The 25306-nt window shown below is 52.4% G+C and overlaps 1 protein-coding gene across 1 annotated transcript in view; it reads left to right on the forward strand.

Annotated features, from left to right (window-relative positions):
* PLA2G4E (phospholipase A2 group IVE) overlaps positions 1 to 25306 on the forward strand; it is a 54530-nt gene that overhangs the window by 25650 nt on the left and 3574 nt on the right. The window contains exons 2-18 of the mRNA XM_010994983.3: positions 167 to 239; positions 5747 to 5883; positions 7554 to 7685; positions 8694 to 8734; positions 10335 to 10377; positions 10893 to 10956; positions 12018 to 12178; positions 12265 to 12351; positions 12720 to 12757; positions 14649 to 14784; positions 16053 to 16189; positions 18529 to 18751; positions 20950 to 21064; positions 21620 to 21757; positions 23176 to 23283; positions 23842 to 24045; positions 24890 to 25056. Of these exons, the coding sequence (XP_010993285.3) occupies positions 167 to 239; positions 5747 to 5883; positions 7554 to 7685; positions 8694 to 8734; positions 10335 to 10377; positions 10893 to 10956; positions 12018 to 12178; positions 12265 to 12351; positions 12720 to 12757; positions 14649 to 14784; positions 16053 to 16189; positions 18529 to 18751; positions 20950 to 21064; positions 21620 to 21757; positions 23176 to 23283; positions 23842 to 24045; positions 24890 to 25056 (2004 nt within the window). The remainder of the gene's footprint in view (positions 1 to 166; positions 240 to 5746; positions 5884 to 7553; positions 7686 to 8693; positions 8735 to 10334; positions 10378 to 10892; positions 10957 to 12017; positions 12179 to 12264; positions 12352 to 12719; positions 12758 to 14648; positions 14785 to 16052; positions 16190 to 18528; positions 18752 to 20949; positions 21065 to 21619; positions 21758 to 23175; positions 23284 to 23841; positions 24046 to 24889; positions 25057 to 25306) is intronic.

Raw genomic sequence — 25306 nt, forward strand, 5'->3', positions numbered from 1 at the left:
GACCAGAAGAGCCCTCCAGAGCCCAGAAAGGCAGCTAGCTCGACCATGGGGATGCTGCTTGAGTCTGGGCAGTGGGAGTCTATGCTGGGTTGAGCAGCTCCATATACGTCAAGGTCACCTACAACCATTGCCTGAAGAGTGAGTCCTCTGTCCTCTCAATCCACAGGAGGAGCTGTCTCCATGCCACCTGCTGACAGTGAGGGTCGTCCGGATGAAAAACGTCCGACAGGCTGATTTGGGTGAGTAGCCCCCTCCCACATCCCCCCTTCTCTGCTTATGGGGCCTAGATGGAGACAGGACCCTGGGTAAGGAAATGGTCAGATGTGACTCTGTGTGTGTGCATGAGTGTGTGTGCATGCGTGTGTGTGCGTTCTATATTCAGGTTGCATTTCAGACCTTGGGGTTTGAGCCATTTTTCCAGGCCCCTCCCTCTGCTATAAAATTGGCACTTACCAGCCCCTGCAGTGCTCGTCCCAGAGCACTGTTCACCTCGCTCTCTCCTCCTCGCCCTCTCTTCCTCGCCCTCTCCTCCTCGCCCTCCCCTCCCTGGGATCCATTCCAGGAGCACCTGCTTCTCCCACACTGGGCATTGACTGCTCCTTGCTTCTGCATGAGTTTAAGGGCGGTTAGGGATGGACACCACATACTGGCCTAGCCCCAGTGCCCTTCTCAGGAAAATGGGTTCTGCAGCACCTGCCAGATGCCCCAAAGCTCCTGGTTCTGCAGCTCAGCCCATGTGTGTTTGACTCAGGGCTCTTGGTGCAGTATCTTCTTGCAGCCTTAACTTCCCCTGCATCCCAGCCCCTGCTGCATTGTCAGGCCACAGGGGCCCAGGGAAGTCTCTGGCTTCAGGAAGAAATGAAGGCATCTGGATTGGCAGGAGAACAAAAGCTTCTCCCTATGCTGTCCTCATCTTCTGCCACCCAGGGAGGAAGGTTGGCCTCCGAGGAGGAGAAAGCTTTCTGCCAAGGCCCCACAGCTGAGGGGTTCCCCACTTACTAATGACCTTATAGGAATGGCCCAAGGACTCCATGTTCTCCAAACCTCTGTTACACTGCCCTCCCCCTAGGCTGGGAGAGCCGTGATACAAGGCGAGGACTCTATGCCCAAAGCACTTATAGAATAGTAATGGGGGATGGCATTCTAATCTCGTCACCACAGAATTTAGACCCGGAGGAGGACACTGAAAGCTGGGAGTAGCTAAGGAAGGCTGCTTTGAGGGCCTGGGTCCTGAGGGGGCAGAGTGTGAGCATCCAGAGGTCTGGAGAGCCCAATCTGGGGGAGGATCCCTCCTGAGGGAGGGAGAGGACCCATAGTCCCTGAGCACCTGCTAGGGACTGGCCCGGGGCCAGATGTCCAAACACCATTCACCCTCCCAACAACATGAAGGCAATGTTGTGGGGCCTGTTTTGCACATGAGGATTAACTGCCTAAAGCAGAATCAGTGTTTGATCCCAGGTCTGGACTACTGAGGGTGGAGGAGACCAGCCAGGAGAAGCAGGCTGGGTGTTCAGAGGAGGGACAGGAATCTAAGTGATGGGCACCTGATTACAGGACTTCCTGATAATATGCAGATGGTTCAGGAGCACAGGTGGGAGAGGCTGATAAACCTGCTGGGAAGCTGCCCCTGCAACACTGCAATGCGGGGATGAGTGTGGAGGGTGGAGGAGGGAGGGCCCTGGAGCCCCAGAGAAAGCAAAGGGATCAGGCAGGATTCAGACCGGGTCCCCGGATAGGCAAGTGTCCAGAGCCCATGCCAGGGGGAGCAATTCCATCCAGTGGAGTTTTGGGCTTGGCCCTGCCGTGAGGCTGGCCAGAGGACCAGGGACTTCTCGGGATTCTCAGGGCCTCCCAGGCCACTGTGAATGATCTGAGGAGCCTGGAAGTATCCCCCAGACCTGGGGACTGGCTGCCTCTTTTGCCTTTCCTGCCACGCCACATGAGTCATCAGACACTTCACCCCGCTCCCCTTGGGAATGGTTGAGCTTCCCACATGCCCACAGCTGCACTCACCTGCTTCCACCCCTCTGGAGGTGTGTCTGTCCCAGCCCTGCAGGTCCACGCTGGCCTCCCACTCCCCCAGCATGCCTGCACCTGTGTGCTCAGACCTTTCCATCATCCAGGGCCCTTCCTTCTGTCTTCTCCCTGCTACACCCATCACCTGCAGGTCCCAGAGGTGCAGCTGGGATGGGGGAACAGGCAGCCAGAGAAATGGACTGAGGTCCACTCCACCACCCTCCTCTTTCCCTTCCCCACACGTGCGTCTGGTACACAGGCTGTCTTTTGAGGGTACCCGGTCCCCTTTGGGAACCCCTTGTTTATGTTTTCCTCATTTCCCCTGAGGAACAGGGTGGGGGAATCCATGGTGGCTGGGGGTGTCAGCCCAGGTCACGTTGTGTCTGGATCCACAGTTGTCACAGGCTGGGCTCTGTAGCTGCCTCACCTGGGTTGAGACTATCCTGATATCTTGCAGGTCCTGAGTGACCCTTGCCCCAAATTTTCCTTCTAGCTTGGATAAGAAACAAGCTCCTCTCTGGCTCAGTCCTGTAATGGGTGCCTGAGTTTCCAAGATTTCCAGGAGCCCAAAAGAGAAGCGATTCAGGGATAAGATTCAGGGGTGACTCCCTGGGCCAGGACTGGGAGAGAATCAGCTTGGGAATTTCCCAGCAGTCACGAATTTTCATTCCTCTTGGGAAAATGAATTAAAACTCAAACCAGCACCCCAAGGGGGTGTGAGGCAGGTGTCTCAAAGGTGTGAGGAAGATAATGTTCTTGATCTCTGTACAGATCATTGAGTCATCTTGGCCACCCACATTCCAGGAAAGGAGACATGACATTCAGATGACCAAGCCCTCTGACACTTCATGAGGAACAAAGACTAGGAACTATCTATGCCTAGGAAATCCCCTGCAGTCCCTGAAATTCTCAGAATTGGGTCACCCTTTCTTAACCACTCTTCATTGGCAACATGACAGTCACTATCCTTACAGTCAGCTAATGATGCCCCAGGTTGTCATCTGGGCCCGGAGGCCTCTCTCTGTCGCCCCTCCCTCCCCAGGACTACCCACTCTTGAGCCACACTCTCCTTCCCAACCCTGTGGGAAGGGAGGCGGAACAGCTGTCTGCGAAAGGACTGAAAAATAAATTAACACTTGAAGTGTGGGTGTCTGATCAATCCTGGCTCTTTCAGGAGTCTTTTTATCTTAGGGATTTTAGCCTTAGGCCAAAAATATTGAGACTTTATTTAATGGATTTAATGGGAGAATTTTAGGCATGGACTGATGATACGAAAGGGATTTTAGAAGGAAAGGGGCTTCCTTTTACAGGTTCCTTCAAATCATGCCAAGCACGTGAGTGTAGGGTTGGTGGAGTCCCTGGCTGAAGATTCCTTGTGCACAGGGAGGCAGACCAGGAGGAGGGGCCTCGGTGTCCAGGAAAAGTCAAGGGAGGGGTCCAGGAGGACTGGGCAGAACAATTAGACATGCCAACCTGCCTACCTATATCTGCAGTGACTCAGCCCAGGATTTCTGGGGTACTGATACAGCCCGTTCACAGGAAGTTGGGCTTTTGTACTCATTTAACAAATATCTAATGAGTGCCAACACTCGGTCTCCCCGACTTCACAGGGGACAGGGGGCAGTGGAGACATGTGTCAAACTGCTGTTGTCATGTAGGGTAGTCAGTGCTCCACTGGGAGCAGAGCAGAGGTCTCTGGGCTCGGAGGGCACCTGGCCCAGACCTGGGGTCTCAGGCAAGGCTTCCAGAGGAGGTCCTTTCTGCAACCTGAACAGGCCAACCAAGGAAGGGTGGTGTGAAAGAGGAAGAGAAGGCTGTTCATGGCAAGACAGTATGGCTTTCTGAGACCTACAACTGACTGGGTTTGGCCGGAGTCCAGAGTGAGAATGTGAGCACATGTGCGTGAATATGTATGTGTGCATGTGTGTGGGCATGCGCCTGCGGTGGGGGTGGGCAGGGCAGGGGCTGGGGTGATGATAGGGAGGGTGGAAAGATGAGGCTGAGGCTGTGGAAGAGGGAGGGGCAGCCATGCTGAGTGAGACTCCTTCCTGAGGGCAGATGGGAGCCATTGAAGGATCTCAAACTGGGGAGTGACATGATCAGATAGAAAAAGAGCCCTTTGGTTTGTTTTGAGAGATAAGATAGGGTAGGGCAGGACAGAAGACAGGGTGCCCAGTAGGGACATGGCAGCAGAGATGACGGTAGCCTACACCAAGGCAGTGGCTGTGCTAATAAGGAGAAGTGGACAGGCTAGAGAGGTCCAAGGAGTTAAGTCAACTCAATGTGAGAGTCAAGGGTGACACTTGGTGTCTGGTTAGGACACTTGAGTGAATGGTGAGGAGGAACAGGTTGAGTGTGGAAGGAAAGGTGAGGATGATGTCTCTATTTTTTTTTTTTATTCTGTTGGGTTTTGGTCATTCTTCATGTCTGGATTAATGATGATTTTGACATCTAAAGGACAGTGCCGTCTCACCTCTATTCAATGGGAGGAAGTCGTGAATTCCAGTTCATTGAATGGTGAGCCCTCAAAGATTAACCAGACGTTGGGGATGAAATCAGAAGCTAGGGATGCTTGGGAGGCACACTGTGGTCATCAAGTCTGATAAAGTCCTCCCCATAGTGACAGTGTAGGACTAGGTCAGTCTGGGGGGACACCTCTGGTTCCACTCTCACAGGACATTATTAATTATAATTATGAACTACTTTGGAACAGTCTGGTCAGTACAGAACTCTCATCCCCACCCAGCTTTACCATCTAATGAACTCTGACACTGGAAACTGTAACGACTTTTCCCATGCTCTCTGTCTCTGGTGGGTACCCTGGGAATTGCCCCATCAGACTGCTGGAAGAGTGACAGGGCAATCGTGGTACCTGTCTCTCACTCCTCCCCGGTAGAATGAAGGGAAGGAGCTGGGCTGGGCTGCCATTTTTCACCCTATGCCTTTTGTTGCTCCGAACAGAAGACCCTGGAGGCCTTCTTTCACTTTAGGAGGGCCTGTTGGGATCACAGCCTTTGCCCTTCTCCAGAGCATGCACAGCATCATTGCATTGGGGTTGTTCTTTCAAATGAAAAATAAAGTATGTGGCCTTAGACGTGAGGGATTCCTGAGTCCCACACCCCATGCTTGGGTCATGTACCCCATCTGTACATACTACACCAGTGTAGACATGAAGAGCCAGCTGGGTGCATCTGAGTCACATGTAGATGGTAGTCCCTGCTCCTGAATCCTGCTGAATATCTTGTTCCTCTCAAGCCCATTCCCACGGGGGCCATCTGGGCTGATTCATGGCAGACTGTGTCCCTTCTAATCCTTGCTTCTCCTTAGCCAATAGGAAGAGCTGTGCCCTACTTTGGTTTCCCTGGTGCCTTGAGCTAAGGCAAGAGATAAACTTGACCCCTGGGGGCTAGTCCTCCAAATTTTCCCCTGGCAGAGGGAAAACTCTGTAGCCTTATATTTTCCCAAGCCAACAGGTGTCTGCTCAGAGAGCCAGAGGCCACCTGGGTCCATGAGAACAGTCCGTGGGGCCTGGGTCCCCTCTGTGAGACCTCTAGCCGGCAGTCTGTGACCTTCCCAGTGTTCTGGGACAAAGGTCTCTGAAGAGTCAGACCGAGGAGTCAGGAGGGGACCTGGAGCTGAGACAAGGCCTTGCCCTGGCTTCTGCCTCCATGCCCTTTGGACCTGGGTTGGCTCCTCACCCTCCCCTCCCATCCTTGTCTTCCTTGGACAGTGAGCCAAACAGACTGTTTTGTGAGCCTCTGGCTGCCCACCGCCTCTTGTAAGAGGCTGAGGACTCGGACCATCTCCAACTGCCCAAATCCAGAGTGGAATGAGACCTTCAACTTCCAGATCCAGAGCCGAGTGAAGGTGAGATGTGGAGGCCTGCACCTGCCTGCCCTGCTTGCAGTTCTAGTCCCCACCTTGCTGCTTGTCCTTCTCTTCGCTCGTGGGTCCTACTCAGGCCCATTTGTCTTTCTTCCTGCCGACTTCTTGTCCTCCATTGCCCTGTCTTCCCCTCCCTGACGCACTCCTTCCTTCTGCCCAGCTCATGCTTGTCCTTCTGAGTCTACTTACCCTTCTACCTTCTTGCCTGTCTCTCTCGTCCTTCTACCCAGTTGTTGCTGAAACTGGGTGTCTCCTGACCCAAAATAGGTGTGTTTCTGGTAACTTCCAGACCATACTTCAAGCAGGAGAATACAGAGAGGAGCCATTCTACTTGCTAAATCCAAGGCCAGTCTCATTCCAGCCAGAGGGCTTTCTGTATCTTTTAAATCCCTTTTAGGTGGCTTTATTATTTCTAATTCCTTGAGTGTGTGCTCTTTCATTTGCTGAGCTGCTGTTTCATGGGATTAGTCTTCTTCAGACACATGGTGACTGTAAGTTGAGTGCGCATTTCCTGAGGGAGAATTCTCCTGTGAACATCCTGAGTTGTGACTCAGCAGAGTGCCTTTAAGACAAACTTGGCTTCATCATGGTGGCATCAATCCCAGTCTTGAGGCACTTGAGGCTTGACAGCTCCATCCAGCTTACTGCTTTCATATTTTAGTGATGCTTCTCTATTTCTAGCTCATGATGTATCCTTTTTGTTTTCAAGAAGGGCTTTATATTTATCGTTTTAAAAGTATCTTTTCTATCACATATATGGTTTTGGTGAGAAAGGAGGATTTCAGTAATGGGCTCAGCCTGCCATCTTGAAACAGGAATTTGTGTTTCTTTTGTCTGAAGATCTGTGGGGCTGCTGGGTTGATTCTTGAACACACCTGGTTTCTAGTCATTGCAAAGTCAACAGATCTCATTGATTGGGAACCCCCAGAACCACCTCACTTCCACTAGGTAGGGAACAAAGAGGCAAACCCAGCCCCAACCTACATCTCCCAGGATCCCTGGAACAAGACCCAGAGGCTCATCAGAGGCTAATCCATGACACTTAAGATCATTGACCTCAAAGTTCAGCTAGATGACAGGGTAGCTGCTCCACCCTTAGCATGCCGCTTTGGGACCATCCATGAGACCTCATTAGGGGCTGATGAGCCAAAGGATAGAGTTCCAATATGTCACCCCAGTCCCATCAAAGCCCCTATAATCTTGGCCACATTACTCCTCTGGAGTGTTAAGATGTTAGCTTCCCTGAACTGGGGTTTCTAGAACCAAAGGAACTGTCTTCAGCTCCTGGGTCCCAGTGCTAGACATAGTCTATGTCTTGGCAGTGGTCTTGCTTGCTCTGCCCTTCATCCTTCCCCTAGGTGAAATGAAATCCCTCACACTCCCCAGGCCCCTGCCAAGCTTGCAAAAGAGCAAAATTCCCCAGTAGGCGAGTCAGAGAAGAGGGGTAGGAAGGTTTCAGAGAGTTGGAAAGGAAGGAATAGACACTTTCCTCCCTTAATTCATGTCCCTACAAATGTCCCTCACAGCTGAGCTCTGCTGGTCCCCATGCCAAAGACCCACGTCCTCACTAGGACTAAGGTTAGGCCCCTCATCCTAGGAATTAGTTGGGGCAACCTTGGTAACCAGATTGGCACCCACCCCTTCTCGCCTAGAACGTGCTAGAGCTGAGCGTCTGTGATGAAGACACAATGACACCAGATGACCATCTCTTGACAGTTCTCTATGACCTCACCAAGCTCTGCTTCCGAAAGAAAACCCACCTGAAGTTCCCACTCAACCCAGAGGTGGGTGCGGGTGCCCCAATCCTCAGCCTCCTGCCTCACGGGGGGTAGCTGGTTATTCTTATGATGCCAATTCACAGGTTTCTCTCTCTGTAGCCAAGATGGGAGAAGACAGTGCTACTGTTCAAATCCCAGCATTTCGGCTTACTGTGTGACCTGGTAGAAATGACTTAATTACTCTGAGTTCTGTTTCCTGTCTTCACAATGGCAATAGTAATACCTACCACACAGGGTCACTGTGAGGTTTAAGCGGGAATGCGTAGTAAAGCATCCGGCACTGTTCACAGTACACAATGGAGACATAGCTAAGTGTTGGTTCCCTTTCTTCCCTCGAGGGTCCTGCTGCTGGCATGGCTCCAGAGGATAAGGGTAAAGGAGGGAACATCTGCAAATCAGAGAAAGTCAGAGCTGGAAAGGATGTTATGGATTCAATTATTCATTAAGTACTTGAATGCCTACTGTGGGCCAGGCACTGTTCCAGGCACTGGGGACACATCAGGGAATGAGCATCCCCGGCCTCGCATGGCTTACACTCTAGCAAGGAAATAAAGATCCACTGAGGTCATGACTCCCTAAAGTTATACAGCAAGAGATGCAAAGCAGTGGATGAAGGAAAGGGCCCTGCCTTCAGAGTGGAGCTTGCCTAGGGCAGTATCTCGGCTCTCCCTTGCCCCTGGCACTGAGCCCCTTGGGGAGGCAGGAGAGCAATGGAAGCTGGAGGGAGAAGATGAAGGGAAAATATTCTGGGGCAGAGGGACTTACCTGCTGGGGCTCCACACCCTCCCCTCCCCTGAGTGGTCAGTGATGTTCCTGATATCAAAGACTTGGGGTCAGAGGGAGGCAGAGGGGACAACAGGAGCCAGGAGCAGCTGCCCCTACTCCAGGACAGCAGGACAGCCACATGGGAAGGACGGGGGCAGGTCCACAGGGACTCCTGGGGTGGCAGAGGGTCCTGGTCTGCAGAGAGGTATAGACACAGCTCACAACTGCCATCTCTTCCTCCCCCTGCAGGGCATGGAGGAGCTGGAGGTGGAGTTCCTGCTAGAAGAGAGGTGAGTAGGCTCCAGCCCACAGAGTTCCACCAAGGTCCTGACCCCAGGGCAGCTTCTGGGCACAGGCATTGCAGAGCCAGGTCCTCCCTTTGGCTGTCCCCCCCTTTTCCACTCTCACCCCTGGCCCTCTTCACTGGGCGTCAGAATCACTTCGGAGTTTCTGAATACTGTAGGTGCCTGGGCCCCACCTCTGCTCATCCAGTTCTACTGATGTCAGTCTTGCTTTAAGGATCTAGTACTCTGGCCAAATCATCTGCCTCAGCTCCCTGGCATTTCCGAGCGTGGCCTCTGGGAATAATTCCCGCCACCACAATGATGGGGTCTTGTTGAGGCCGGGCTGACAAAGAGGTCAGGACCAAGGAGTCTCCTCCTGGACCCAGAACTGATAGAACAAACTCCCTCAAACCCTGGCCCCGAAGCAGATGCCGGCCCCCTCTGCAGCCAACTCCAGAACCAAGTCATAGGGAGGCTCAGGGCTGACGTATGGGGTCATTTCCCATCATTTCCAATTAGGGTCCTGGAGGTCTGACTGTGTTGTGGACTCCAGTGGAATTGGGTCAGGGAGCTGGAGTATGAGAAGAAGAGGACAAACAGAGAGGAAGGAAGGGAAGGAGCAGTGAGGGAGGGGACAAGCCTGCCCCCGGGGCAGCAGTGCCCCTTGTGATGGGGCGGCCGGCTCCTTCCCCTCCTTAGCCCTGACAGGACTGAGCCCCCCCGACTTATGATTAGCCTCGGACAGGGGGACAATGAGAGGAAGGAACTAGAACAAGAGGGCTTGTCAAATTCCACCAGGAGAATCTTCCACCTAGGGCTCTTGGAACTATTTAACTATTTGGGATGCCTCATTAAAATCAACTTAAAATATAATTTTAATTCAGTTTGACAAATTAAAGTCAACTTCATTTGTTTCACATTCAAGAAAATCTGGGCTCTCTCCTCCAATTCTGAGTTTGACAGGACTTTTAGGGGGGGAAACATTTCTCGGCTGAATTAGAAAGTTTCTTACAAAATGAAATATGTCAAAATTGGTAATAAGAGTTGATCTGGAGACAGTCGTCTTGGGCTTCATTTTGGTGAGGGAGCTGTGGGCTTCCCTACGCTGAATGTAACCTTGGAGGCTTCTATTCTCAGCTTTGTAACACAAAGATATTCCATATTCACCAGGCCCCTCTCTGGCTGGGTCAGAGCTGTTTGTTAAACTCACATATTAAAGCACAGAGGGAGGATGGGTCAATTTTGCCCACAGCTGTTTACATCTGCTCTAGCTGGTGGCCTCCACCTTTCCTTGCAGCCTGTTTATCCTCATAACTCCACACATTTGCCTCTGGTTGGACATTAAGAACAGTTATCATTTAAGGAAAAAAAGGGGGAGGTACTCTTCTACTCCCTCGAACCTATAATTATTTTTTCTGGAAATTCTATTTAAAATGTGTGCCAGTTTTCTCCTTGACAATTTAAGATTTCTTAAGCCAATATTTTTCACAAGGACAAAGAAGGCTCTGCTGTCTCCTTATTGATGCTCTGTAGGCTGTTTGACACCTTTGTGAGAAATCAGTAGAGGATTATATGACTGACCAGGAGTTCCCATTTTGTTTTTCAGTCCCTCTCCACCTGAGAGCCTCATCACCAACGGCGTGCTGGTGGTAATTGTCCTTCCAGGTTCCCGTAGCTGCAGGGGGCAGCCTGTGACTGCTGCTCTCAGGGAACAGAACTGTGGGAGGAAAACCAGGCTCAGCTTGGGCCCTTGTCCCAGAGCCCGCTGGAAGTCAGACTAACTGAAGCCAGACAGTGGGGGCGCGGGCAGTGGTGGGGGCAGCAGCTGGGTTTCTGCTCCAGGGGAGGAAGTACCTGGGACATCAACCGCCCTGGTCCAGCATCTCCCCTTGGACACCTCCCCAATAAAAGCACCCACTAGGTGGCAGCCTCCTCCCAGAATCAATCTTGTCGCGTTTCCCCAGCTCCAATCTCTCTACAAGCACAAGTTCAGTATTAAAAAGATTTTCACCATTTGGTACAGCCACTTCAGTTAGATGCATCTGAAGCCTCAGGACTCGAGGAGATCTTCTCCCCACCCCCTAATCAGTCTTTGGGAGTTAGTGGCCTGGTAGAGCATGGGGGCAGCTCGTGCTCAAAATGACCTCCCCTTCCTTCGTTTCAGTCTCGACAAATGTCCTGCCTGGAGGTTCATGCAGAATCCAGGAGGCAGAAGAAGAATAGGAAAAGTGAGCCCTTTGACCGCCTCTGCCTGCTGGGGGTGTTCCGTGGACTCCCCAGAGTGGGGAGACTCTTCCAGATCACCTCGCCCTCAGGGGTCATGAACCCGTCATCCCTCTGCCCTAAAACGGGCTTGATCTTCCAGGCACCAGCATGACCCTCAGTGCTTCCCAGTCCTGGCAAAGCACAGCACAGCACTGCCCATCTGTCCTCACCGGTCTGTGCTGCACCCCTGCCAGACCAGGGTCCCCTGGGGCTAGTGCGGTGGTCAGCACTGGGGGCAGGGGGGCACCGACAGCACCCAGGGCCCCTGTAGCTACTCGCTTTCCTCTAGTCAGATTACCGTTCATAGAGTCCTAGCATTTCAGAGCTGGCATAGCTGGCAGGGACTCCAGATCCACAAACACGACTCTCCAGCTCACCACCTGACGTCACAGCATCCTTGCATACAAGGCTTCCAGCCCTGTCCCAAGAGAGGAGAGGCACAGCCCCACTGGTGTGGTGGTGGGGCGGGGGGAGAAGGCTCTACCCCCAAACTCGCGGTAAGGCAAGGGCCTGCTTTCAGTGCAGTGGGGCTGTGACTCTGGGGCACCTTGTAGAGAAGTGAACCCAGGACTAGTCCAGAGGACTCAGCATCTCAGATCCCACACACAAGCCCTGTTAAAATGCAAGTTCCTGGGCCCCACCCTGCCCTGCCCTTCAGAATGAGACTGTTTGAGACATTTTAACCAGTGCCCCTGGTGATTCTAAATCTCTGTCCTGAGTGCCTCCAGCTAGGCTTTTTACTGGGCCCGGATGAGGGCAGGTATAGCTCAGTGGTAGAGCTCATGCTTGGTGTGCACAAAGTTCTCGGTTCAACCCCCAGTACCTCCACTGGGAGAAAAAAAAACTATGGATTTGGGATTGAGGATACAGCTCAGTGGTAGAACACGTGCTTGGCATGCATGGGGTCCTGGGTTCAATCCCCACTACCTCCGTCAAGCGGGAAAAAAAGAATTGTACTGGGCCCAGTTGGGGTGGGGAGTGAGAGGCTTCCTTGGGGTCTCAGCACTCTCATCCCCTCTTCCAGGGACGGACTTCCTGGTGACAGTGACGCAGTCCTTCGAGCACACCCAGCGCATCTCATGCAGCCAGGAGCCCTGCTGCCCAAATCCTGCCTGCTTCCACTACCCCAAGTACTTCCAGCCCCAGGTACACGTGGAGGTGCCCAAGAGCCAGTGGAGCTGCAAGGTACAGTCTGCGGCAGTGGGGACCATGGTGGGGACTGGGGCCAGAAGAGCCCCACCCCCCCATCACAGAACCATCCACCCTTCCAGCTTTGCTGCTGCTGTGCGCACAAGAACAGCCCTGTCTGCCAGCCCCTTGATTGCCTCCCCGATGGCCAGACAGTGAACCTGCCTGTGGTGAGGATCTGGGTCTGGGAAGGGGCCCCTGGGCAACTTAGCCTGGAGATGGGAGGGAGGGAGATGGGGAGAGCCTGAGGTGTCGCATAGGGGAAGATGACTTGTAGGGGTCTCTCAGGCAGGGTGGAGGGGTCATGGGTGGAGATTGCTGAACTGCAGTGTGGAGCCAAAGAGAGTGTGTGGAGGCTGAGTTGAGGATGGTCAGGAGGGTCATGTCCAGAAGAGGGAGAGCGTGTGTGTGGGTAAGACTCGTGAGCACGCTGAGTCAAGTCAGGGAGTGGACAGTGTGGTGAGCCTTCACTTCTATGGTTGGGACCACTTGGCTCTGAATTGTCATCCCTGACATGCTTTCATCTTTCACTTCCCAGAGCGAGAACTGTGAATTGCACATGAAGTCTACACCCTGGTAAAATGCCCTCTTTCTGTCTGTCCCTCTGATGTATTTGTCTTTGGGGGTGTGAAGTGGTATCTTGTGGTTTTGTTTTGCATTTCCCTGATGTCCAACAATGTTAAGCATCTTTTCACAGGTTTATGGGCCATTTATATGTCATCTTTGGAGAAAAGTCTATTGAAATCCTTTGCCCATTTTTAAAGTGGGTGATTTGCCTTTTGTTGTTAAGTTGCAAGCATTCTTTGTATATTTTACAAGGGATACAAGTCCCTTGTCAAATATATGATTTGCAAATATTTTCTCCTATTCTGGGGGCCTTCTTTCACATTCTTGATGGTATCCTTTGAGGCACAGAGGTTTTCCATTTTGGTGAAGTGCAATATAGGCATATTTTTTTCTTTTGTCATTTCTGCTTTTGGTGTCATATTTAAGAAACCATTGCCTAATCCAAGGTCATGAAGGTTTACTCCCATGTTTTCTTCTAAGAGTTTTATAGTTTTAGCTCTCACATTTAGGTCTATGATTGATTCTGAGTTAATTTGCATGTACAGTAAATAGGGGTTCAACTTTTCTCTTGCATGTGGATATCCAGTTATCCCAGCATCATTTGGTGAAAAGACTATTCTTTCTTCTTTGAATTGTCTTGGCAGCCTTGTCAAAGATCAAGTGACATAGTTTCCATTTACAATTTGATAGTTGTGTCCTTGGTCAAGTTACTAAGCCTCTCTAAGTCTCAGTTTTTCTCGTCTGTAAAGTGGAGCAGCACCAGGAGTACTGTCCATCACTGGGTTGCTTTGAGGATCCAGTAACATAACATATGTGAAGAAATCAGTGATCTGACAAGTGGGGTGCTCAGCAGATATCAACTAATGTTACTTTCTTCGCTTTATTATTCATTCCTTTTTGAGGCCAAGGAAAGGTTTCCTCACAGATGTGTCTGCAGGCCTGCACTAGACATGGAGGAAATGTGATGGGAGAGCTCCCGGGCTCTGCCTTCAATGAGATGTGACTTTGTTAGTGACTCAGGTCGTTAAGACTTAGGTCAGAAATCGTCAAGTCCATTTACCTGGAGTCACTGGGGGGCAGGGCCTCAAAGGATGCAAAGGATGTAGGCGGACAGAGAGAGGAAGCTTTGGGTGAAGGCAAGGGCCTGAGCAAAGTCTCAGAACCTGGACTGCTCCTGGGCTCTGAGAGCTGACAGCCCCTTCTTGGAAGTAGCAGGAGGTGAGGTGGGACAGGTCAGGTAGGAGCTTGGATGCCAGGCCAGGAACTGGAACTTACTCAGGTCAGGGTGATAAAAAGAAGGCAAGTGTTGGGCCTTCTGCTCCCACCCTACCTGCCTTGCAGACCTGAGGGGGCGACAGGGTGAGATCAGGGCTGTAAAGGGGTTTTGTCGATTGCATAAACACACAGGATGAGTCTTACTCTGGGAGCAGGAAAAGCTCACTGAGGAACGTGAGCTTCACAGGAACAGGGCCTTGTTTACCCAGCTCTGAAGAGCCCTCCCTGTACAGCCTTACCCTGAGAGATTAGCCAAAAGGATCTTAGGGCCCCTTGTCACTCATGTCTGGCCTCGGTGGGGAGGCCTTTCTGGACTTTTCCAAATTTTGCCATTGAGGGCAGAGGGTTCAATGAGTCCCTAATTTTGTTCAGTACCTGCTGACAATGCACCAGCTAAGGCTTTGCGGGCTTGACATTTGTTATCTCATTAAGTGCTGAAGACAGTGCTGGGAGTTAAGCATGATTAGCCCCATTTTACAGGTAAGAAAGCAGAGACCCAGGGTCACAGAGGCAAGCCGTGACAGAACCAGGCTTCAGGCCTAGGTCCGACTGACCCTAAAGCCATGTCTTCTCCATGGAGGTGGAGTCTACAGGCCCTCTCAGCCAAGGTCCTCTGTCTCCACAGCTCCCAGACGCTGGACGTGCGGCTGGGCTTCAGCCTGTGCCAGGCAGAGCAGGAGTTCCTGCAGAAGCGGAGGGTGGTGGTGGCCGAGGCACTGAAGCAGGTGTTGCAGCTGGAGGAGGACCTGCAGGTGGACGAGGTGGGTAAGCGGAGGTCCTCTCCGAAACAAGCTCATCCCTCCAACTCAGGGCCTGCCAGCCGCCCCCAACCTGCTCTTGCCGTGGGGCAGCCGCAGCACTGCCTTTCCTGGTGACTCTTACTGCTGAGGTTCCAAGTGCCCAGGTGAGGGCTGTGCTGGATGTGAGTCAGCTGTGTGTTCACAAGGGGAGGGCAGAACAGAGAGAAAGGAAGGTTCCCCAGCCACTCCTCCCTGTGCGCTAACAGATCCTCAGGTGACAATGATGTCTGTCTTACCCAGGAACAGTAAGGCCTCCTCTCCCCAGCCAGGAAAACATTGGAAGCTCCACCACCTCCCACACTCCACACACCTTCACCCAAAAGGCCCTCGACCTTTCGTTCTTCAATTCTCCCTTTCCCCAAACCTGCACGTGCATGCACACACACAGACACATGCCCCCAGAGTGAACAGCAGTTGGAGGCTGGAGAGAAGCAGCTCCTACTTACAAGGCCAGCTTCTGCGCGCAGAGCCCTCTGCCAACTCCCTGGTGTGGGCTGAGGCCCACGCTCCCCTGGGCAGCAGATCAGCCCTCCATGGACCTGCCGTCAGAGGCCAACCACAGGTGTGGGCAGAGATCTCATGCCTGAGGAGGGCTGTGAGGGGGCTTTGGCCAACAGAGGATCTTACAGTACCCCCTCAAATGGAAGCAGAGTGAGTCTTGGCAAAGACCCCATGCCCACCTCTCCCACCTTTAGGGAAACACACCAAGGACATCTTTTACCTATGTAAACCCATAGGAGACAAACCTGCTTCTTCCCGCATCAAAAATTCATTTACTCCTGGTCTTACACATATGGTACATATTGAGCACATATCACATGCCAGGCTTGGGCCTGGTGCCCTGACATCAAATCCCTCTACAGAAGATGTTGATTTGCAGCCACTAGGGAATCGCACACTAGCTGATCTTTTGAGCAAGCCACCCAGCCCTCTGCACCCCAGTTTCATCATCTGCTAACTGAGGGCTAGATGGGCAGTGCCAAGAACTCTTCCAGCCACAACTTTCTAATTGACCGAGCCTGACACTGACCATTGGGTTTGGAGCTCAGGTCTAATTCTAGACCCACCAGGTGGCCTGACACACTGGGAAAGGCAGCTTTCAAGTCAGCCCCTGTTCTCTGCTCTCTGTAGCCAGCTCTGCCTCCTCCACTGTTCTCCCTAAGCTCCTGTCTCTCCAGGTCTTCTCCCACCCAGCACTGCCCCAGCAGTCTGCCTCTGTGTGCCCCCAGGTACCACTGATAGCCATCATGGCCACTGGGGGTGGAACGAGATCCATGACCGCCATGTACGGCCACCTGCTCGGGCTGCAGAAGCTGAACATCCTCAACTGTGCCAGCTACATCACTGGCCTGTCAGGGGCCACCTGGTAAGGAGCCAAGGGCCGCTGTCTGGGGAAGCCCAGAGCAGGCAGCAAGCAGGCTGGCCAGGGGTCTCTGGTGACACTCCCTCCACTCCAAGTGAGAGTGACTCATGATGCCGGGGGCAGCTCTGACCTTTACAGTTGTGTGACCTTGGGCACGTAACTCTACTTCTCTGAATCTCAGCTTCCGTATCTGTAAAGTGGGGATAGAGATAGCACTGACCTCATGGGGTAGTTGTGAGATGCTCCCCCAGTACACGAAGGACACTGTGTACGTCGTACACGTTGGTCATTGTACATTACTGTTTCCAAGGGGCTGAGGCACAGACCCAGAAGTGTGGTGGCCAACTTTGTACAACCGACATAGTCCCTCGGACTATGCCAAGTCTCCTGGGGCAGGTGGAGCTGACCTGCTGCTCTGGCTGCCCACACTCCAGCCCACCCCCTCCCTGCACACTGCCTCTGCCCTGCAGGGTTTCCCAGTCTCCCCCTTCTCACTCTTGCTGGTGAGCAGGGAGAGTGAGCCCTCAGCTCCCTGCCCTGCCCATGAGGCCAGTATGAGATTGGCTTCTCCACAGACGCCACCACGGTGCCTGGGACTCACGATGCCTGTGGGGGCCCATAAAAATGTTTTAATGTCTTTTAAGATTAGAAGAAAGAAATGAACTTCTGGTTGAAGAAAGTGTTTTAATGAAAAACATTACTCTATTTGTCTATACAGCAATCATAAAGCAAAACTTTTAATATTTTTATGGTTGAAGGGGCCCACCAAAGCCCCTTCAGTCCTGGTCTAGGGGTACCAGGGCCTTGGGACCACCCACAGCCTCTCAGCCAGGGCCGTGTCATATTCTGTTCGGAACTCATGGGCTTTGTAGCCCTTAAGGTCACTAGCTGTGCCCCTCATCCTGGAGGAGCTCTGGGTAAGTTCATTTGAGCAGGTGGAGGTGAACTTGTCATAGGAAAACCAAGGGTTCCTGGTGCACCAGGAGCCCTGAGGTGTCAGCCCAGATGAAACAGAAGGATAGTTGACAGTTATCAGCATTGCCTCTGCACCGAGCACTGGGTTAGCTGCTTCCAATGGACCATCTTATTTCTTCTTTACAAGAAGGCTGTGAGGAAGATGTTGTCATTCGGCTCACTTTACAACTGGAGAAACAAAGGAATTTGCCTAGGGTCACGCAGCTAATGAGTGGTAGAGCTGGGATTTGAACCTAGGCTGCCTGAGTCCAGGGCCCCAGTTCTTAATCTCCTCATAAAACCACTGCCTGCAGGAAGTAGGTTAAGGAGATAAACCTACTTGGATCAGGGTAGAGGGGCACCTTCATCCTGCTGGCTGACTACTGGGCCTGGCAGGAAACTGGAAGGAACTCAGACCCAGCAGGGAGGGGGTGGGGGTGTCTCCTGGCCTGGAAAAGCACTGGGAGGGAGTCTTTTAAAATCAAAATCAATCATTTGTAATGTTTTTGAAAGTTTTTTAAAAGTCAAAAGTAACAAAAATAACAGCAAGAGCCTTATGGAGATCAGGGTACTTTCTGTTGAAGAAATCTGAAGGAAAAGGCTGGCGCTCATACAGCTGTGCGGCTGCAGGCAAGGTCCACTGTGGGGAGGGCAATTCCTGGGTGCTGTCCTGATCCAGGCTGAGAAAAGCCGGATCCGAGCCAAGCGGAGGCAGACAGAGACAGAGACCCATGGCTAGGGGATCTCCATCTTTGTGTTGCTCCTCCCCACTGCTCACATTATAAGTTAAGAAGAAGGGGAAATAAATCTCTAGCTGGCATTGTCATTGTGGGAATTAATGTGGCAGAGTGGGAAGAATCCAGGATTTGGGATCAGCCAAGCCTGGGTACAAATGTTGGCCCCAGCACTCCATGGCCCAGCACATCACTTCATACCAGGGGCTGTCCTAACCATCTTACTCTGCATTAACTCCCATTGCCTTCACAATGACGCTGTGAGGTAGGTCCAGTTGTCAGCACTCTCCCCAGTCCACAGATGGGGAAATTGAGATGAAGGGCAGTTAGGTAGCTTGCCCAAGATCACACAGCTGGTGAGCAGCAGAGTCTGGTTTTGAACCCAGGAAGATCTGGGTCCAGAATCCTCATTCTTAAGCAACATAGTATATACCTGGCACATGGCAGGCAATCAAGAAATTCAAGAAATGGCATCTCTTGTGACTATGCGTAATAATGTTCCCCCTTCCCTGCCAGGCCTCCACCTCACCCCCTTTCCTCCATGCCTCTCTCCTGGCAGGTGAGGGTTTCCTGTGACCTTCTTCCCTGACAGAGTCCAAAGTCAATCAGACCAGGGCTGGCTCAGCTCCACCAACCCCGCCCATCTCTCTCCAGGACCATGGCTACCTTGTACCGTGACCCTGACTGGTCCTCCAAAAACCTGGAGCCTGCCATCTTTGAGGCGCGGAGGCACGTAGTCAAGGACAAGCTGCCTGCCCTGTATCCAGACCAGCTCTTGAAATTCCGGGAGGAGCTTCAGCAGCGCAGGCAGGAAGGCTACAAGGTCACCTTTACAGACTTCTGGGGCCTGCTGATTGAGGCCTGTCTGGGGGACGAGGTGGGTGCTCAGCTTCTCCTGGGGCCCAGCCTGCCCTGGCTGATGCCCAGATCCCTTCCTTCATCAGGGGGTCGGGACATACAGCAGAAGGGAGTTAAGTTAGACCTGCAGGGATTGGGCTGTAAGAAGCATGAGGCATCAGAATGCATGATGGAGGCAGGTGGTGGGATTGTCTTCTCATGTCCCTTTAGAGTGACTGAGTCCCTTGTGCTGGGGGTGGCTTAGGTGCAGCCCTGCTGAGAGGCAGCTCTTTCTCCAAGAGCCAAGCCAACTGTGAGAAAAAATGGAGAAGGAGCCATCGGACTGTGATGCAAGTCTGACCCCTAGTGGAGGAGAGAGGGAGGGAAGGCTTGGTGGAAGCATCCTAGCCCGCTGTCTGGTCTGAAAGGTCAGCAAGGCCCTTGGGGAGCCCTCCAGCCAAGTTGGCCACCAGAGGAGTCTACCTGCCCACCTTGCTCAGGATCCCTGCCACACTCAGTCATGGTCTGGGAGCAGCCCAGTGGGAAGTGTGGCCTCAGCACAAACTCAGCCATGGATTTCAGAGCATAGCAGCTAGGACTCAGCCAACTACACTCCCTGTAGTTAGAGGTCTGCTGGGCCCCTTTTCATGGCCACCACTCAGAGGATGGGCCCAGTGAGATTCTTTCCAGCTCTGGTATCCAATGTTCAGAGCAGTCTGTGCCCAAGAAGAGAATCAGCTTGTGTTGGGACCCAGCTGCTGTGAGAGCCATGTGGGACGTGGTGGGGCAGTGGGATCCCCATGGGATGCTGTGGCCCCGGGCATCAGGGTGAGCTCAGCTAACAAACACCTGGACACTTCTGACTGCAAGGCCCTGGGGAGGAACTAACTTTGGCTGTTGCTTGGCCCCAAAGCAAGGCTTCCATCAAACTTCTATCCAGACCTACAACTGTCTGCATCACTCCCAAAGGTGTCTGAGGAGTTTTGAATTCAAATCAGAACGCACCAGAAGGAAGTGGAACAGCAAATTATTTTCTAGTAGATTCCCCTCTTCCAGAAAGACTCAGGCACTCACAGCCTTTGATGGGTCCCACCATTCAATCTGCCCTTGTGGTGAAGCAGGGCAGGCAGAGGCTGAGGGTGTTGGCTTTTGGATTCAGGCAGGACAGTCTGAATTTTTTTTTTTCGGACTGATTAAAATGCCAGGGTCTTTTATTGTGCATGAAACTTTATCAAATCTGTATAGTACTGTATAGTAAAACAAGAACAGAATACTGGTTCTCTATTAGTCATCAGATGCTTTGATTAATTATATGTGATAGCAGGTTCACACTTGTTAACATAGTCATATGTAAGGAAATTTCAAGACCCAAACTGAACATATCCAGTATATAATTCATCTCAGATTGGAAGAGAGAGCAAGAGCAAAAGTTAATCATTGAAAGCAGTTAACAGTACTAAGGGATGTCTGCATTTAAACTTCATTTCTGAGATTTCATATGAATTTTGACTCTACTCTGCTATTTCTTAAATAAGTGGTCGTCAATAAGTGGTAGTTAATATCTCTAACAATAGTGAGTGCCTTATGTGATAAGGATATAAGCTCTAAGGCTTTCCTTAGAAGTCTGGGCATTGCCCAGGGTTTGGTATGGGGAGGTTTGGTGGGATTCCCATGCAGGACTTGCGCTTTGATCACACACAGCACAGAGCTCTGGGAACTTAGAGGGAACTTGACTGCCATCTGGTGCCAAGTTTCCAAGGCTTTTGTTAAAAAAAAAGAAGAAGAAGAAGATGATGACAACGATGAAGAATCTTTTTTTCCTTCCGAAACGAATTTATGAGGGATCCCAACGTGCAAAGCAGATTTTTTTTTTATGTGGAGCTGCTCCAGTTTGAGTGGGTGGAAGATGATGAGGATGAAGATGGGTAGTGGTGGCCTCTTCCATCGCTGCCTTTTCATTCTCTGGTCCCTGAGATGCAAAGAGAACCCTGGGACCCTGAGGGACAGCCCTCCACTTCAGATCCAGTCCCACCCCTGTCCATGTGTCTGGGATGGTGAACAGCCCACGGACAGGTGTATTCTATGAGCAGGTTTGACTGATGTCAGCTGAGACCTCCACAGCAGCCTGATGGGCTCAGGAGTCAGGAAATGGGCTGCTGCAGGTCCAAACTGTTCCCTTCTGTGCTGCTCCCTGGCTGCTATCTGCTGCTTCTCCTTAACCATTTCATTTTCCCACAGAGAAATGAATGCAAACTTTCAGAGCAGCGTGCTGCTTTGTGCCAGGGCCAGAACCCCCTCCCCATCTACCTCACCATCAATGTCAAGGATGATGTAAGCAACCAGGATTTCAGAGGTAACACTGATGGCTAGCAATTTATGAGGGGGTCCCTTCTCAGCAGGGAAAGGCTCTCAGTACCCTAGTACACACACCCCACCACCACATCTTTGCCAATCCCCACACCAAAAGATTGTGCTGACAGCTAAAGAAATCCACTTCGCTAGCTCCTGCTCGGATGCACGACCTACCGGGAGGGCGGCAGGGGTCCCGTGGCTTCCCTGAGCAGAGGTTTGATAGGACAGAGGAAATAAAGGTCGTGGAGGGGAAGGGTCCTAGATGTTTCTTAAGCTGCCTAAAAGGAGGGACTCTAGAGACTGCCCTGCTTCAAGGTCCGTTTTGGTCCCGGTCTATCCCGTTTTGAGGAGCAAATTAGCCCGTGCAAGTTGCGAAACTGTCTTGCCGGGCCAGCAGAAACCGGTCGCGGGCGTCCCCATGTGCCCTGCGGGGGAAGTGCGTCCTCCCCGTTCCAGGCTCCTCAAGGCCAGCGAGCCAGAGCGAGGGCCGGCGAGGCGGGTGGACGGGGCTGTCCAGGCCTGAGACTGACACCCCACCCTGATGCTTCGTGTGCAGAGTGGTGCGAGTTCTCTCCCTACGAGGTGGGCCTGCAGAAGTACGGCGCCTTCATCCCCACCGAGCTCTTTGGCTCCGAGTTCTTCATGGGGCGGCTGATGAGGAGGATCCCAGAGTCCCGAATGTGCTACATGCTAGGTGACTCCTGGCTGGGGGTGGCCCCCCGGGAACCCCGCCCCATGCTGAACAGGCTCCGCCTTTGAATTAGAGGAATGACAAGGAGGCAGGCTCTGTTCCCCAAGGATCTTGTCCCAGGTCCTGGTTTGGGTTATCCCTTGGGCTGTGACCCTCCTGTCATTTGTCAGCACCCGTCATCCCGGGAGATGCTCCTGATCTACCCTAAGACCAGCCTCCCAGACTGCTCTGATCTCCCTATGACCCTTTGGGCCCAAAAGGACCTGGGGACCCCAGGGGACTCTCCCAATGTCCTGTTCTCCAGTGGTTTCTCTGGGGTCTATTCAGAACCAAACTGGGAGTGGCAGGCTGAGAGGGAAGCTTCTGGAACTCCTACCCCCTCCTCCTCTGGCTCTAGGCAGCAATACACCTGTTTCCAGGGGCTAATGCAGCCCCTAGGATCCAAAGGGCCAGAGGGGACCTCAGAGTGAAGACAGTCTCTGGGGAAGCCTGGCCCAGCTCCCAACACTACACTCCCTAGTCCTCCAGAAGCTGGGTTCACGGAGTGCAGGGGCCTGGCTGTGATACCCACTCCTTCAGTTCTCCCCTTCAGAGCCTGAACAACATCCATCAAAGGGTGACCACAAAAAAGCAGACCCACCTTTACAACCCCAATAACAGTTATGCCCTTATTTAAGCTAGTTGTCTGCACCCCCTCCCTTCCATCTATCCTAATCCCACCCATCCCAGAAAGTCCCACTTAAGCCTCATTTCTTCTGTGAAACCTGCCCTAAAGCCCACAGCCCTCAGAAGCCCCTCCTTCCTCTGAACAACTGTGCTGTTGGGCATATGGCTGAGAGATCTGAAGTTAAGACACTTGAGGTTGAACTCCGGTTCCTCATTTATTAGCTGTGCATAGTTGGCTAAATTACCTAACCTTCCTGACCTTCAGTTTTCTCACCTGTGAACTGGGCTTAAGAGTAAAACCAGCATTATGGAGGATCCACATGGGTCGATGTATGTGAAAGACTATATGAGCATCATTATTTCTATGTTGCATTTTTTAATTGTAAAAATAAGAGATGGCATTACATTTCTCAAGTGCTGACCATGTGCCAGGCACTGTCCTAAACTAGTGTATTAACTGATGCAAGGGGTGATGTCTGCACTTGAACTTGAAACCTGCACTGGTCAGCATTAAGTCCCTGCTGGGACTGTGCCTTATATGCCTCCATACCCTGTCCCAGCTCCAAGAGGAGGGTGGAGAAGAGCTGAGTCACCAGTGCCGAACTGCACCATGAGGGGCGGGAAATCAGTGCCTGTCCCACCCCCTGAGCAGCCTGACTTGGAGGGGGCTTCAAGGCCAAGGTGGAGCCAATCACTATTTGAGTGGGCCTGGGGGCTCTTGCGCAGAGCTGCTCATGGCTGGTCATGCTCCCTAGGTTTGTGGAGCAGCATCTTCTCCCTGAACCTGCTTGATGCCTGGAATCTGTCCCATACCTCGGAGGAGTTTTTCTACAAGTGGACAAGGGAGAGAGTGCACGATATTGGTGGGTGACCCACTGGCTTCCCATCTTGGTTGGGAGATAAGGGAGTGGGGCGTGTGGATCACAAACTGAGGACCAGTCCACCTGCCACGTGTTTCAGCATCATCCCTGTGGCCCATAGAGGTAGGAAGGCAGCTAGGGCTAGAGGGACCTCCCTCCTGGAGGCAAGGGTGATGGTAGGTGGAGACACCTGTGCCTGCTCTGGCCTGGTCCAGGAGAGTGGAAGTACTGTGCAGTAGGCTTGGCAGAGCTGCACGGTGCCCAGGACACCTGAGGAGGGTGGCAGGGGGGAGCCTATGAGTGCAGTTAAAGGTCACTCTTCCGGATGCTCTGTCCTCTTGGAACCCTTCCTTGCCTGTCACCCCCACTTCCTCTCCACTCCCCTGCTCCTGTTCTCTGTATCTCACCCAGGTCCTCCTGGCGCCAAGGCCAGCGCCTTGAGAACTAGGCAAGGATGTGTGCATGGCCGTTAAAGGCTGACCCTTGGGTGTGGGGCTTCACTGGGGCAATCTGGGGATTCCAGCTCTGCGACCTGCCCTCATCCCCTCCTCTCCCCTGCAGAAGATGAGCCGCTCCTGCCTGAAATCCCTAAATGTGATGCCAATGTCCTGGAAACCACAGTGGTGACACCGGCATCCTGGCTGTCCAATACTTTCCGCACCATCCTCACCTATCGATCCTTCGTGTCTGAGTTCCACAACTTCCTGCTGGGACTGCAGCTGCACACTGACTACCTCCAGAGCAGCGAGTTCTCCAAGTGGAAAGGTAACCCCATCTACTGCCCACTTGGGGCCTGCCTCTGTTCAGAGGAAGAAGTGGCTGTGGAGGCTGCCATGGAGAAAGGGTGAGAAAACTCCTCTCCACGCTCATTGGGTCGAGTGGCAGAGTCTCCCTGCAGCCTATTCCACATTTGGTGAAGCCTCGAACAGTGGATGGTGCAGTGGCACATTTAATTAATTGAATCTGTACAATAACTCTATACAGCATCTGTGCAACAATCCTAGCAGGTAAAAGTTGGCCCTGTTTTACTGTTGGAGAAATGTGGGCCTTGACTTTCTACAGTTGTGCTCTGGGGGCACCTTTTAATATGGGATGGCCCAGCACGAGCCTCCAAATGGCAAGTGGCAGAGCCGGGTCTTAAACTGTGGTATTACAGCTAGCTTCGACTCAGTGCCTCGTACCTTCCCTGCTAAGGCTGACTCTCCACCATCTTTGATATTTCAGTTGGCCACACCTGCAAATGGCTACTTGCACCTGGCCTAATAATCTTTGTCCTCACTGTCTAGGGCAGAAAGGGCAGCTGGCTTGGACCCAGGGTTTGCACTGATTTATAGACAGTCATAAGCTCGTCCAACCCCACAAGCTCTGTGGCTGAGCTTTGGTGGGTTTTCTATGCATATTCCATAAAAGACTGGCAAAACCCCCAAGTTAATGCTTTTCTTCCTCAGCCCACCCAGAGGGGCACTGGGACTCGCGAGGCCAGAAGGAGGCCAGGCTGAGGTGGAGGAGCTCTGGGCAGGGCACTCCATCCCTTCTTCCTGGTGCCTCTGAGCATCCGCTAAGCTCAGGTCTCCGAGGAGTGAAGATAACCAGAAGCCTTGACTTTCAGACACGGTGCTGGACAGCTTCCCAAACCAGCTGACACCATCCGTGAACCATTTGTGCCTGCTGGACACTGCGTTCTTTGTCAACTCCAGCTACCCGCCCCTCCTCAGGCCTGAGAGAAAAGTTGACCTCATCATCCACCTCAATTACTGTGCGGGGTCCCAGACAAAGGCAAGTGCGGCAAAGAAAGGCCTGCCGCCCCACTCCCGCAGGCTCCTAGACTTAGCATCAGAGAAGCTTCCAGCTGCTCTGCTTCATGGAGGTTAGACGTCCGAACCTCAGCAGGGCAGCCCACCAGCCCTCACACAGTGGGGCCCAGGGTTTACAAGACTCACTGAGCTACTTCCAGTTTTATTCTTACATTTGATCATTTCCTATATTTGGCAATTCTTAAGCTGAAAAAAAAAGGAGTTTTAAAAAA

The sequence above is a fragment of the Camelus dromedarius genome, chromosome 5 (genome assembly GCF_036321535.1).
Source record: "Camelus dromedarius isolate mCamDro1 chromosome 5, mCamDro1.pat, whole genome shotgun sequence".
Classification (NCBI taxonomy): domain Eukaryota; kingdom Metazoa; phylum Chordata; class Mammalia; order Artiodactyla; family Camelidae; genus Camelus; species Camelus dromedarius.